The 15,607-nt window shown below is 44.9% G+C and overlaps 1 protein-coding gene across 1 annotated transcript in view; it reads left to right on the top strand.

The window, feature by feature from the left end:
* Positions 1-15,321, top strand: part of OBSCN (obscurin, cytoskeletal calmodulin and titin-interacting RhoGEF) — a 498,370-nt gene extending 483,049 nt beyond the window's left edge. Inside the window, exons 112-119 of the mRNA XM_085876584.1 lie at positions 1,996-2,118; positions 2,403-2,585; positions 4,350-4,470; positions 9,153-9,374; positions 9,540-9,763; positions 13,155-13,230; positions 13,558-13,707; positions 14,638-15,321. Of these exons, the coding sequence (XP_085732710.1) occupies positions 1,996-2,118; positions 2,403-2,585; positions 4,350-4,470; positions 9,153-9,374; positions 9,540-9,763; positions 13,155-13,230; positions 13,558-13,707; positions 14,638-14,830 (1,292 nt within the window). The 3' untranslated portion in view covers positions 14,831-15,321. The remainder of the gene's footprint in view (positions 1-1,995; positions 2,119-2,402; positions 2,586-4,349; positions 4,471-9,152; positions 9,375-9,539; positions 9,764-13,154; positions 13,231-13,557; positions 13,708-14,637) is intronic.
* The last annotated feature ends 286 nt before the right edge of the window (positions 15,322-15,607 follow it).

Raw genomic sequence — 15,607 nt, 5'->3', positions numbered from 1 at the left:
ACTTAATTCTTTGGATGCCCGGTCTCTTCAGAGAATCCCTAGCAGTCGCTGGTTGGACTTTGTGTCCAACGAGCCGTTGCTGAGAGAGACTCAAATGAGATTTGTTACCTGCATTTTCCGTGAGTGTCTGCTGATGCTGTATGGACACGTGGCTCGTTTTCCTGATGCTGATCCTGCCCACCAGATTCTCTCAGCGAGGGAGCCTCGTGCGTGGAGGAGGCTAATGGGCCGACCATGTAACTCGCGGTTGCAGCAGGTTCATCAGAATCTCAAGGAGATGGGGATGCGCCAGGAATCTGCCTGTGGGATGGCCAGATGGAAGTCCGGGGAGTCCCGGCTGAAAGCGGATGCAGCGATGCGCTGCTCCGGCCCATGCTCCCATACCTGACCTTACCTGGCCTGACTGCTGAGACCCCTTCGACCTTGGTAGACCCTTTGAGACCCCCAAAACTCAAAACAAACCCAAAAACATTTAAGATCCCGAAGATCCTTTAAGACCACTACGACTCCGACCGAAGACCCCTAACATCCTTAAGACCCTTTAAGATCTCAAAGACCATTTAGTCCCCAAAGACCCTTTAGACGCCTATGACCTTTCAGACCCTTTAAACCCCAGTTATCCATAAGATCCCGAAGACCCCGAAAGTCTCTAAAAACCGTTTAGAGCCCAAAGACTCCTTACAATCTTTGGACCCCTGAACACCATTTAGATCCTCAGACAGATTAGACAGCTTGAACCCTTGACCATTTAGAGCTTTTTTGAGATCACTTGGACCTTTTTTTTAGATATTTTTTACATGCTTGAGAGATTAGACCCTTTTGACCAGTTCAACACTGGCTACGATTGGAACGTCCCCTTTAGAGTTTAGACCTTCTCAAACATTTTAAGTGCACAGCAAACAAACATCGATAGTCTTCTTACAAAACGTGGACGATACATTTTTTTCAGCAAGTGGTGCACAGACTCGACCCACCCAGGTGGTGGGTACTCCGCTAGTCCTTCATAATCTGGAGTTCAGCATCTAGGATAATCTGAGGGGGGGGCGGGAAGAGTTGATCAGCTCTTGTGAAATCCATCATAGATAACTTGTATCATTATTTATGAAGACGTTTGGAACGGAAGTTATTGTCACCTGGGGCAAATGGAAGGTTTACCTGTTTACTATATCTACGTTGCATAATTCAATCCAAATTTTAAAATAACCCAGGTCATGTCAATTAGGCTGGCAGGTTGACCGAAAGGTACTCGCACTCAACTCACTTCTGAGCTATCTCGCTTGGGTTTGAATCCCGATCCAGCTACAAACTCTCATCCTGGTGTGATTCATCAATGTGTGTGTGCCATCCCTCGGATGGACGTTCAATTGGCTGTGCCGTCTACCGGCATTCATTGGAGGACGTTATAGATCGCGTGGTGTCCTTCGTGTAAAGAGTAGGCGAGTAGGCCGGCACTATCACCAAATTCCAAATTTCTGCCCTGACTTCCTGTGTTGGAGGGGTGGCCCTTCCAGAATTACAACCCTTGCCAAGAAACTGCTTTGACAGCAGAACTGATACTCTGTGTAGAGCATGATGGTACATGATCTGATCATGCCAATTAAGGTTCCTCTCCGGCTATGTTTGAAAGACAGTGTTAGGTTATGATGCGGGTCTAAGCTTTGGCTAGATGTATTGGCTGCTTTGGTGGACAGGTGTGAGAGAGCAGTTGCTAGATGGGAATGGGAAGGGGTTGTTAAGATGGGAGGGGGGATTCTGAAGTCGTTTGTGCTGGAGTACCAGGAGAGAATGTGCCAGAATGTACCAGAATTATAGATCCGCCGATACCTTTCCATCAGAGTTGGCTATTTTTTGCTGGTACCCGACCCAGACTCCAAATTCCTGTCTGTTTTGCATAAGGAAGTCAGTGGCAAACCACTCGGTGTATTTCCTGCCATGACACTTATCTTGTCTTGCAAGGCTTGTGGTGCAGACATTTATCTCGTGCCGTCTGAACAGAGTTGCCTCGGCAGCTTGTGAGGCCCGCGGTGACACAGCTGTACCCCAGTGGAGCTCTGGTTTCCTGGGAAGATCTGGAGACAACCGGCACAGTCGTGTATCAGCTTGAGATGTTTGAAAAGGGTGATTTTTTTTTTTTGAGTGCTTCATACATGATACATTTTTGTTCTGCAACTTCACACATTTCACATAGGTGGTCGGCAGGTACCGACGACAGATCCTTGCACGAAACTTTTCCACGGAATTTAACTTGCATTGCCTCTAATTTTTGGCCGAACACGGGGTAACGATGGAGAACAGATCGAAGCAATCAAGATCGTTTCCAGCTGAAATGAAACCGAGTTGTTGTTCAAATGATGAAGTCTTCGTGTTCCAAGTTTTTTTCAGTTGAATGTTTCCATCCACAGAAGCAGAGTGCTGGCAACTAGTCGCATCTGACTTGGCAGAACCGAGACTGCATGTTACCGAGTTAACTCCGGGGTCCTCCTATCGGTTCCGAGTGAGCTACTTTTCCGAGAGTATCCGTGGACCCCTGAGTGCACCCTCGGATGAGGTCACGATTCCACACAGACAGCAGGACAGCTTCAAAGGTGGGATGTTAGACAATCGTATAATCCTAGTTTTGACTCGTTTTCTAAATAATTATGTTTCATTGTTTATGTTGACAACAATTTTGCTCGGAGTTGTTTATTGAAGGGTTTATCATTTAACAACCTTAATAAGTTGTTCGACCACCAGGTTATCTTTGGATTTGAAAACAACAGTCACGTTCAAATGCTTGCCCAAAATTTTGAAGTTAATTGTGACATTCAGCAAAATAAACAAACATGTTGCACCACGATAGATTAAATATTGACACGTACTTTGTCTGTCGTCTGAGTGCAATGATAATTATTGGTGTAAATAAAAGATTAAATAAATAACTGCAATGGCACGAGGTAGAGCGCGTCCCTCCGCCAGGCGGAACAGCTGACGTTTTGTATCCCACTGATAGGTCGGATCTGCATCCCGACCTGAACCACAATCGAATCAACTTGTTCTTGTTACCTTCCCAACTCTTCCACCAAGTTTCGTCCGAATCGATCCACAGCTATTTGAGATCGTTGTTGACCCAATCACTCAATGGTGAAGAATCACGAAAACAAATTATAGGATCTGGATCAAGATCCAGATCAAGTGCTCACAGACACACAGGAGTGAAAACATAACCGCCGCCCGCCTTCAACGGCGGAGGTGGACACGTACAATCTCATCTCTCCATTGTGAATGACTCACAATGCCTCTTGAATGCCGCATTATTGTCGCAGAAATTAAGTATCTCCATCACCAAAGAGAAAGCCAGCAGAAGCTCAATGGAGGATTCTGCCGACTTGGAAGGGGTTCTCACATTGTGCGTGGGTCAGTGAAAAAGTTGTACAAATGGGATCATCACAATAAACATGGATAAAAGAAGAAAGAAAAAAAAAAGGATGAGGAGGTATATTTGTGCATAGAATGCGTTTAAGCGTTGTCGGTACGAACGGGGCATGCTTGCAGCCTGCAAGCAGATACTGGAGTCCATCCTACGCACAGACGTAACACGCGTGAACTTTATATTTTTGATGAAGTGGATTTTGCTGGAATTCTGCAACCAGCTAAATAAATAAAGTCAATCGGGATACAGTGGTCAGAATACGCTCTTTATTTAACAGCGAACACGGATAGTAATTTTTCAATCGAAAAACGACAAAGGTTAAACAATGAAACCATTGTTTCCTCTCATTGGTTGCTAGGCAACGCTAAAAGGAGAGGTTTATGATTCCAAATCAAAAACAAAACGTTTCGAGGTGGAACGTTCAAACTGAAGTCGAAAACAGTCGGTGATTTTCATGTTCTTACGGCTCGTCCCGCGTTGCACGCCGTGAACAGAACAGGTACACGAATAACCCGCACGGTCCCCGGCATACCTTTTGAGAGTCCCAAATCTCTTGTTGACGTCCGCTTGACTTTTCCTCTTGGCCTCAGTGTCCTGAATGATTTGCAATTGCACTGCAAGTGAAAGGCTGGATCCTTTCTTTTGGTTTTTCCCGCTGAATCCATGATGTGACGGTGGTCCAGCTATCGCCATAGGCCATCGTTTAATGCATGCGATCCGGTAAGATGCTGATAAACACGATGGCTGTTTGACATGTGCGAGGACCTGCACGCAGCGGAGTGCAGTGTGTCATTTTACACACTTTCAGTGGATGATGCAATGAAGAAGTTGCACTTTACTGGGTTGACTAAAACGCTGCTGTGATGCGGAAATTGACCATACCATACAGCAGGGATCTTTTATGACTCTCTTATTTATTTTTTTTTTTTTTATTATTCAGGGATGTCTCTGAGTGACCAGAAGGAAGTGGACGGAAAGAACCAAAACCAAATTGCAACTTCTTCAGCGATTCTTTCTTCCAAACTGCAGAAACCGTACACGTTCCTCGAGGAGAGGGCACGGTAATACTGCACACATATTCTGATACACACGTCGTTAACTATTTTTTTATTTTATTTTATTTTTCTTTTTTTTTACACTTATCAATACCCTGCATTACCTGCATTATTATGCCTGGAAGCCTGTTCTTTCTGCTGGGATTTCATTATTATCGTTGTTATTATGATTATTATTATTATTATTATTATTATTATTGTCACGTCGATGGAGGACCCGCCGTGCAGAAGCAAGCTGGTTCGTGAATGGTCGAATTCAAGGTAATCGTGCTGATGCAGACAACATAGATCCAAATGTGGTCGAGATCAAAATCCCACCGGTCTCACGACATATCAATGTCACACATTCTCATCTCCCCCGAGGATTACCCATACTCAGCCAAAATGGTTTGCGCAGGCGTGAGATAATAGTAGGTATCGCACAACCACATGTTCCTTAGAACTAACAGTTTGTTGGAAAGAAACCACAAGACAACACAGATTGGGAATCCCGAGACAAAAGGAAGACTGAAACCATGAATAAAGATAAAGAAATAAATACAGACCAAAAATGCAGTTGATATAGAATAATAAACCTCGGTACCACAAGTACAAGATCACTTTTACTCACAAATGGGAGGGCGATAGGGCGAAGGGGTGTCGGCAAGGTCTTAAAAAATATAGGGATGGAAAACAGGCTCCAATGCGAGTAGGTCTCCCAGGTGAGCAACACGGACCAGCCCACAGCCGCAGCACCCAGCAGAGAGGAGCGAAGATGGGGAAAGAGAGAGAGGTCGAAGGCAGAGGTAGTGATAGCCAGTGATCTGGTTCATTGCACCAGCTCCAGCAGTCTTCTCACTTCTGAATGGCCTCTCACTCCCTGCCACCATGCACAGCCTCTTTTATCATCTCCCCCGCAGCCACAACCACAGCGCCCTCGCGTTCCCTTGTCCCAGATAAGACCGGCTCCGCCAATCAGGTGGAACGCAGTTGCCGTCGTGGAGACAACAAGCTGATTTGCTGGCCTCATTGCACCTTTCAAAGCATTGTGAGGCCACGGGGAGGTTTCAAATGGCATGCACAGGATGCAGACATGTCCAAAATTCCTCTTGGTCCCACCTTGTCCTCACCTTGCCTGGTTCACAGAAAGTACACACAAGGATTACACTTTCCTATATAATCCCAATGTCAAGTACACCACCTCTCATGGCATCAATAACAACAGGAAGACTTTACTTTAACGGGTGGCTGGTTACAGAAAAGGCTTTAACCTTCACAAACACATGGACCACTCTAAGTGAACATGCTACCTAATGATGAGACCCGGATGAATACAGGGAGCATCTAAAGTCCGAGGAGGCCACGTTACCGTAACATTGGAGGAATTTCCAGGGACAGAGTTCGAACTCACATTTTTAACTGCCGTGACGCAAGTCCAAAAAGACGGAGCTTTTGAATTTTTCTCCATTGTTTGTTATTCCCAACAGTTTATTGAAACAAAAAAGGATTTACCCGGATGCTTGTCACCAGCACAACTTCCCTTTGTTCCTTTACTTTGATTTATTTACTTCCCATCTCAGTAGTAGGGGCCTTTCCCTCGCTACCACCTTCGGAACTAAATCAGATGTGGTTTTAACACTCCTCGGTGTTTTTACGGTACGCGTTTCATTGGATTGCATGGTTTCTTTCTGACTTGTTCGTGCCATTTCGCGAAAGGCTCGACTGCCATTGTCCAGGTATGATGAAATGAGGACTTTTTAAAAGCCAGTAAACATTCCTGACTTGTTTCCAGAGTCGTTGCCCATGATGGCCCTTTTGTACATATTTTGAGATGAACACATGGAAATGTAGCTTCGGAGTTAGCTTTGAGATGAATACCACCGACTGTAAACCATAATTTTGTGATATTTCTCTTGTTGATGCAAATAACCATACCAGGGTTTGGAGATAAGAATTGAAATCCCCATTTTTTTTTTTTTACATTCATACCACAAATCCCAGAGAGCAGTATTATCTGTAAACAAAGCAAGCTTACTCTAAAACCAGGAGTGGAGGCCGACGCTGTCAGTCGTTGTGTTAAAAAGTGTTGTAATTATGATGTTACCTGGAGGAATTTGGCCGACTCTCACCTGAAATGTTCTATTGAATAAAACATCCGATGCAACATCACACGTTTCTCTTAATCCAAACAATTGGTGAACTTTAAATATCACCTGCTTTCAAAAGCGTACCATTAGCCTTAAGAATGTCATTTGAGACTCGGTGCCACGATTCCTGATTGTTTAAACTCGGTGATTGTGGTTGGTGGTTGAGCATATTTTTGTAAAACCACTTTAAAAACTGTGCAGCAAGTTATTTCCTCTTTAAGGAAGTATACCGGACATTCATTAACAATCTTGACCGCATTCGTTTGCACAAGATCGAGGCGATTGCAGTCGGGCGATCGGAGGACGTGGATTTGGTGAATCCTCTCTGGTTTGTGAATCACTTGAACAATCGAGCGTTTCCAGTCATTGGGGAGTTTACCTGATGGGCGTCGACCAAATCGAATTATGTGGGTCCACAATGACCTTGAGCACATGAGATATGTGATATGTGAGAACAGCTCACCATCCATGATGAAAATAGTTTCTGTGCCGAGCTCAGAATAAATCGGATTCTTTTTGCCATCCTGGAATTCCCCTTGACTGGTGTACTGCACACATCCACGTTTTGAAATTTTAAATTGTACTCTGTGAATGTCGTTCTTCGACAATAAAAGGTTCAAACGACTCGGCCGAGATTCGAACGTCGCGGCAACTGCCGTTCAGAACAAAAGGGGAACTTACTAACACAAGGTAACAAGGACAACTCGACCTGAGGTTCATTGTGACTCTTGATTTGTGAAACATTGTTCAGTCGAAGTGGTGCGAACAGACGGCTGAAGACGATGGTCATTGTTGGCATATCAGCCGAGACGAGATCTTTCTTGTACACATCTTCACTGCAAGCCAATACCACCGGAACGTCACACGTTGGGTGAAAAACATATGTGGGATGAATTATGAAGTGGGTGAAGAGAGGAGGTATTCGTTCAGGCGAGCGACAATTTTCTTCCCATGGTGGCATAAATGATCACGGGGGGGCCGGAGAGGTCAACCCCGTAATCACATTCATGGGGGTATTGGTGGGGTCTGCACCGAGGAGTAAACGAGGTCAAGGAGTTGACACAGCGTTTGAATGCCGTGATTGTGAGTAGGGGCTTGACCCCTCATTGCCAGAGGGCTGACCGAGGAGGTATGGAATCCTGCAAATACTATAGCAGCCTTTCCGTCACGTCGCACCCCAAGAGGGTACAAGGAAACAGGACCGTGTACAGCAGCCAAGATTGGGGGGGGGGGGTCCTGCTTGCACCTTGTTCGACACTGGAAGCTGCCTTCCCTTGATCATTCTACTTATAGTAATTGTAAAGTTTTTCTAAACACAGCCTCTGAGTCATTGTTAACTCCTGGTTTAGTGTTACAAATTAGTTTGTTGTCTGTGCTGTGAATTCTGTGCGTGCCTCCATTATAAATGGTTTGCGTTTACATAAAGTAGATTTTTCAGTCGTTATTGCGAGGTTTCGTTGCGAGAAGAAGTTGCTCTAACTTCTGGTCCTCACCATCAGACACTAGCTCTCCTGGGCAGATTAGAGCTGGCCTCCAGGTCCAGCCACAGACCGGGTATCTTCCATCATGTGAAGTCCTTCCTCAGTCAATCTGTATTTCTTACAACCTCCAAGGCTTTTTTTTTATCCGTGGATCAAAATTATGAGCTGGCATCCTCACTTCACACCTGTCCTGGCACTGCTCGCTGTGGAATCCAAATCCCTCAACAACATTGGTGTCTCACGCATCGGTTTCACCTGTTTCTCCCTCATCCAAAGCAGACAGGTCGGCGGTCGTTCTGTTTCTGTTTTTTTCACCATATATCTTATCGTTTTATCCCTCTGCCTCTCCCCCAGCGCATCCAGGACTTTTATTCTTCCAGTAATCCTATCCTTGTAAACATTGTAAAATCTAAGCTTGTTTCTCACCTTCACTCCTGTGTTCTTTTCTCCAACGCACCTGCGCGGCCACCTATCTGACCAGTAAAATCTCACTCGTTTGTTCAGGTCTTCAAGGCGAGAGTACATGACCGTCCATACCCATGACTTCTTCCCCTTTTCACCCTCCACTTACTCACACCCCTTACCTACAGGTGACTATCCTTCTCTCTCTCTCGACTCCCAACTCCTCTTTTCTCATTCATTCATCCACCTGCTGTTTTTGCGTCCGCTTGATTCGCCTTGTGTGGACGGATAACATCAATTCGAGGAGATGTGAGCAACGTAATGTAATGTTGACTCTATGTTCAGATTTTCTTTTGAGTTCTTCACAAATCATGTCACCTGGTTGTCGTGGAAACCGAAGGATTACGTTCACAAGTCGGAGGCACGGGGTGAATTGCAGCCTCTAAGAACCAACCATTGATATTTCATCTTTTAATCTATTCTCATCTGTCCGACTGTTTTTGCTGCTAAAAAAATAAAAAAATAAAAATCTCGTTTTAAGGAGTTTGCGTTATTTACGACTGACTTCGGCGATCACGATACAAAGGTGTGCATCCAATCCTCCATGTTGAATGAGTCCCTCCTTGGCTTCCCTTTTACCCCGTCACCATCGAACGTGCTTGCTTGATTGTCTCCTTAGAGGCCGGTTTGGAGTGATCCGCGAGTGTCGAGAGAATTCCACTGGCTGTACCTTCGCTGCCAAGATCGTTCCTGCATCAGGCAGACAAGAGTACGAAGTGCTGAAGAGCCTTCGCCACCCTGGGATCTTCGGTCTCCACGAGGCATATGTTACGCCTCAGTTTTTGGTTCTCATCGGAGAGAGCTGTCCGGGCAAAGAGCTCCTCTATCACATCATAGAGAAGTGAGTTGTACAAATGACATTGGTACTGCATTTGATTCATGTACGTACGTTCTTTTTAAATCCGACGATGAATTTTGAATTCAAGGCATGTAATTTTAAAACATGAAATTCAACCCTCCTCCCCCCCCCCCAAAAAAAAAAACCTGAACCTAAACCCCTACATAGGCCCAGATACACGGAGGAGGATTTGGCAGGTTACCTGGTCCAACTTCTTACTGCGCTGGACTACCTGCATGCGCAGCACATCTTGCATCTGGACATTCGCTCTGAGAACATCATCATCTCCGACGATAGTCATCTCAAAGTCATCGACTTCGGCAGTGCTTGCCACTTCGTACCACTGGACCTGCAGCCGGTTTCCAATTCAACCTCAGCCATCGAGTGTGCTGGTTGGTCCCACTTGTGCAGTTCTCAGCAAGCAATGCGAAATCAAATGAGGTTTTCATATTAAGACTCCAAATATTTTTAAAATCTATTTCTATTTTTTTCATTCTGCGTGTATTTGAATTATTTTTGAGACGACTGACTCATTGAGTTAGGACGTTGGTGCTTCGGGTTTGCACCACTTTGTTCGCAATAACAGTTTTCGGGTTTCCCGAAAAGTAATGTCTCTTAGTTCATAAATGTTAGCCGGTTTGGTAGTTCCATCTGAGCATTTCATGATGATGATTTTGGATTCTAATCGCCTGTATTATGAGAACTCGCCCATTGTCTCCTCGTGTCCATATCAGTGATTCGCTTAAATCGTACACTGGTATCACCTGACGGGTGGCGAGGTGGCCGAGAGGTACACACACTCGCCTCGAACCTGTCTGTCCTGCATTTGAATCTTGGCCCAGATATAAACTGTCATCCCGGTGTTTCACTGGCAGGGTGATTCATCAATGTGCGTGCTGACCCTCGGATGGACGTTAAACTGGGCATTCCGTCTGCCGGCTTTCGTTGTTGGACGTTAAAGATCCCATGGCAGCCTTTGCAAAGAGTCGGCGAGCTTTTTCCGGCACCCTGGCCAAGTTCCAAATTCCTGCTTTAACTACTGCTGGGAAGGCAATGGTAAACCACCCAGTTTTAACCCTTGCCAAGAAAATACAGAGTATGCTCCATTCGAATGACCTGATGCTATTGTCCTGTATAATCTTTATAATAATAGGAGACGCTAGTTCATCCGTCCATCCGTGCGTAACGCCGCTTTCCAGCCATTGATCGGACAACTGGCTTCACTCCACCCACAATTGTCACCTCAAAAATCATTCCGGCCACCACTTTGTTGATATACGAAGCCAAAGACATATTTGGAGCTGTCATGTCATATTGACAATCGCCATGCTCACCCCGTAAGTTTTCCCTTCAGTGTAAAAGGACCAGCGACTGTTAAAGGACCAGTCAAAAGGACCTTGTGAAGGCTGCAGTAAGTTTTGGCCTCAGATTTCAGGCTCTGGTCTCAGCCTACGGACCCCAGTGCATTTGGAATCTATCTGAGCTGTATAACTACGATGTGTTGCCGTATTTATGTACGTCGACAGTGGGTATGTTTTTTGCTTCAAATTGGGTTTTTTATTTTTATTTTTCTGGAGCGATCGAGGTCGCATTCCGTTACCTATACACCGCTCAAATAACTGCGACATTCTCTCGAGCAAGAGCTTTTACCGCGGAGGTTCTGCGGTTCCTTGCTATTATTTACGACTTTTTTTTTCTTTAACGACTCGACCGGAGACAATAAAAACACGTCATTAATAAAAGTCTTTGTCCGTGAAGGTCTTTCGGAAAACTCGCCAGATTGCGAAAACAAAAAAAATCCATCATTATTTACTTTGAACGACGTGTATATACGCATCAAGAAGAAGATAATGGGTTTAGGGTCATTCGTTGGCACAATTAGGGTGCTCGTGGTCACTTGGGAGTTGCAATTCCACAGGGTTTCCGCATATCTCACGTGATTGTGAGTTGGACAGGCGACCAGGATGGGCCATTACATGTAGGATTCATGCTGTTGTTTCTACTGCGGTTTCTGTGAAGTCAATGATAGCATGATAGGTGTGGGGAAAAGTTCAATATTCTGCTGTTTCGATGAGGTCATGAAGAAATGTGTCATGATCCGTGTGGGAATGCCGAGGGGACAGGGGAGGACAGAGAGATGGGGATGAAACCCCCAGCTCTCTCTGAACAGAGAGGACAGAGAGAAACCACAGGGAGGGCAAAGATGGGATCGAGTTGGGAGGGGAGGTTGAAGAGCTGTGGTGGTGGGGGAGTTGAGGTGAGGAGCGAGTTGGAGGAGGTTTGAAGAATTGGAGTGAAGAATGGATTGAAGCTTTTGGTTTGGGAGTGGGTGGTTGAGAACTTGTGGTTTTGGGTGGGGGAGTTCAGTCAAAGTAGAAGGAGGTCACATTTTATAAACCATGAATACACAGGATCCATCCATCCAGCCATCCATTGGGACCATACTCTGTGCAGAGCATTGGTGCTGCCTCAGCAGTCTTCTTGGCTGTTGGGCACAATCCTGGACAGGTCGCCACTCCGACACAAGATACCAGCAAGCTGGCACTCATTTTGCCGATCTCAGGATGCCAGGCAGAGTCAACCCCACCTTGTATTAATTCAACAGCTGAGCGGGATTTGAACCCAGGATCCTGGGATCCCAAGCCCACCACCCAAACTATTAAGCCAACACCAGGCATACACAGGGTCCGTGAATGTCGAATCTGCGATTGTCGGGGTTCCACGGTATAGTGGAAAGTGTTACAGTGCATGCTTTAAGTATTGCATGTTTACATTTTTAGAATTCATTATTTATATAAACTGTATCCACTGATATTATTGATTAATTAAGCTAATTATGAATAACAAACGTTTTTAGCTTTCCCGTTTTCGCTCGCATCTGTTTTTATCCTCGTGCTTCCGGGAAAAGTTACAATGTCGATGATCTATGACATCACTGACAGTAATAATGGGTGATTATTGCCATGGCAACAACTTATAATCTTCAGCCATGTGCATCCGGCTTTTCATTTTGGTTGAAGCGGTGTTCGTGGTTGGTTGCGCAGTGCAGAGCGTGACCTTTTCCTCTACCTTCAACGTGGTTTTTGGAGTTTTTTTTTACTTTTCCTTTTGACAGTGTACTTCATCAAATGCTGCGTATAAAGCTCTTTCAGAATCCACGTCATCAAAAATATAAAGCTCTTGTTTATTATGTGTGCACACAGGATGCACCCCCTTATATGCTAACAGAATGCGTACATGCCCCATGAGCAATTACATGGTTGGTCCTTAAATATTTTCCTTTTTGAAGACGATGACGTCATAAAGGATGCTGTTCACACATAAACACACAATTATGATAAACATTTTTTTTACCATTACAGAAAACAAAAAACTGGTCGGTAATACAGTTTTGATGAACCTTCAATTTTATTTGTTCACCAAGGTGGAAGTTTATGAGTATTTATGCAAAACTCTTGCGTATGTGAGCACACCATCACTGTCATAAGTGCAGGCTTGGTCCAAGCAGGATAACCACTTGAACATGTGCAGTAACACAAGGAGGCGACCGATGACAAACAACAGTCTGATTATACCCGTCAGGCATGACACGTCAACACCATATGATGTACTGTCACAGCGCGAAGGGCTGAGAGTTTTCTTCCATTTGCAAACTCTTCATCGTTGTTGTTGATGAAAGGAAAGTGATAAAGCAATCTACTCACTTCTGCGAAAATGATCCATGAGTTGTGCATGGAGAGTCGATGTGACCAATATGATTTACCTGCGTCTTCTTATCCGCAGCTCCGGAACTGTTGAGAGGAAAGCCTGTGGGACCCCAAGCGGATGTTTGGGCAGTGGGAGTTCTTTCATTCCTTCTGTATGTTCTCTCCTCTTGCCTTCTTCCTTTGTTGAAACTTTATTATTTGTTGTTTTTTTTAACTTCACATTCCAAACCTCTCCTGCAGTTGCTTTTCCCTCATCACATGCTCTAATCCGCACTCGCACCATCCATGGTGTTTGTCAAATTGACGTGTCTAAATAAAACATTTGAAAAGCAATCGATAAATGCAGAACAAGCCCATTTTGGCCAAGAGTCCTGATTTAATAAATTGCAGGATGCAGTTGCAGACAACCATGGAGGAAATGCACTTATGTTTGCGTGACTTCACTTTTTCTTCGGACTGATCATCTTCTTGTATCACAGACTGAGTGGAGAAGCTCCGTTCGTGGGTCCAACGGGAAAGCACACGGAAGAGAAAATCAAAATGGCTCAAGTGACTCTTACTCACTGCTACGTCAATTGTTCACGGCTCAGTCAACTCTTCCTCAAGAGTCTGCTCCGCCCAAGTGACCGGTAAGTGCACTCCTTTCTCGAAATATACTTCGCTTGATGAGGAAGCTCGTTCGTGTTCTTGATGTCCAATTGAAACAAACACCAGGAATTTTGTCCCATTTTTAACCACCTGGATCGGGTCTGGCGTGTGAATACGCCCAGCTTTCATAAAATCAAGAACATGGAAATTGCACATACGATAAGCCATACCAGGCAAAAATAGCATTCCTTTCCTGCAGACGACTGCAGTAGGACCTATTAGTAACTACGAGCAGATACGACGGGTATGGAGGACAGGACTCATCACAATATTCGGTTACGGTAGTTTCTTTGGATGTTTTGCGCCGCATTCAACAGCTCAGTTCATATTGGTGGCGTGTCTGGGTGCCCATGGTAGAGTTTGAGACCGGTCGCTTTAGATTGTTGGCCTTGACACATAGTGGAGGATGAGTAACACAAACGATTTGACATATTCATCGTTTCTATATTACCTCCATCAACAGATTAACAACATGGCGGGATAAAAGTCGTAAACGCTGAGTTGAACAACCGTCCTGAACACATGGACCGAGTTATGTAAAGCACGTCGTCTGGGACCCGGCCGTCGGTTTTCATCCGAACACTGCTGATTGTGACGTCATCGATTCCTTCTTTGAAAATTCTATCCATATTCGATTTTTTGAATCCGCTATCACCTGCGTTAATACATGGAACACATAATGTGAAGATTTCGGAAGTATGAACAGAATATGTTCGGAGAAAAGTGTGTTACAAGTTCCCGGCTTACGCCGATTATATTATGATAGTACATGAGAGTACAACTCTCATTTCCTACAGTTCTAACTGCACATTTTTTGCCGAGGTATGTTATACATTCTGAAGTTTGAAGGAAGATAATTCGGAGTATAAACGCTGACGTTGATATCCTGCATGAACTTACTTGTCTTGCAGAGACCGTCCTTCGGCGAGTGGGTGCTTGGCACTACCGTGGCTGCGCCAGGCTGAGGCAGATTGTTTGTATCGTAGCTCTCGATCATTTCCCAGCTGGAAACTTCAACGACATATACAAAGTACGGCATCACGGCGCCTCATGTCTGCGACCAAACTGCGCGTCACAATGCGTCCGACCATGACAGGTCATTAGGAAATTGCAAGATGGTCACGCCTCGAGGAACCTATTCCCACCCATTTCCCGATGGAACTGTAGGACCACAGTGGTCAAGGTTTTATTATCGTGATCTCTGCTTTGTCCGACATGGCCAGTTCTTGAAACACATGGCATCCTCGACGCGACGATCACCGAACCCATTATCTTAGTAAGATGTTGTGATTGCAAGCTCTGTGTTGAGAGGGTCATAAACCTCATCAATCAGTACAATCATGATGTCCAAAACTCCTTTGAAGCAATGACTTATTCATTAACAACCCCTTGTGAGAGTTGTTTCCAACCACAGGTTGTGTGGTGTTGCCGAATGACATTGCAGCTACCTGTGCAAGCTTTGAAACTTGTTAACTTTATATGTACATCTCACGAACATTACCCACTTTCACTCTGGTGTACCAATATGACACAGTGCCACTGCAAAGTTAGAATAATGGATTTTTTTAATGAATAAATGTGTCTGATGGCTCGAACTTCATGAGTTGTGGACTGTGTAGAGAAGGACGTGCATCGGCTGATGTGCATGCAACAGTCTCTTGGGATTATGTGCAAGTTTTACTTGATGCATGAAAACTCATACATCTGACAGACTTTACAAACCACTTCTCTTCCTCCTGTACCCTCACGCAGCTGAGTTCCACCTTTTGCATCATCATCATCATCATCATCATCATCCACCATGCACCATCCCCTGTTCAGTGTTGGTGCTGCTGAAGCAATTCCTCGGCTACAATCCTGGTCGGGTCACCACTCGGACTA

This window comes from Eptatretus burgeri, chromosome 4 (assembly GCF_056783735.1).
Source record: "Eptatretus burgeri isolate ZD-2024b chromosome 4, Ebu_testis_v1, whole genome shotgun sequence".
Taxonomy (NCBI): domain Eukaryota; kingdom Metazoa; phylum Chordata; class Myxini; order Myxiniformes; family Myxinidae; genus Eptatretus; species Eptatretus burgeri.
The sequence above is the reverse complement of the archived record's forward strand: the minus strand, read 5'-3'. Positions and strand labels throughout refer to the sequence as shown.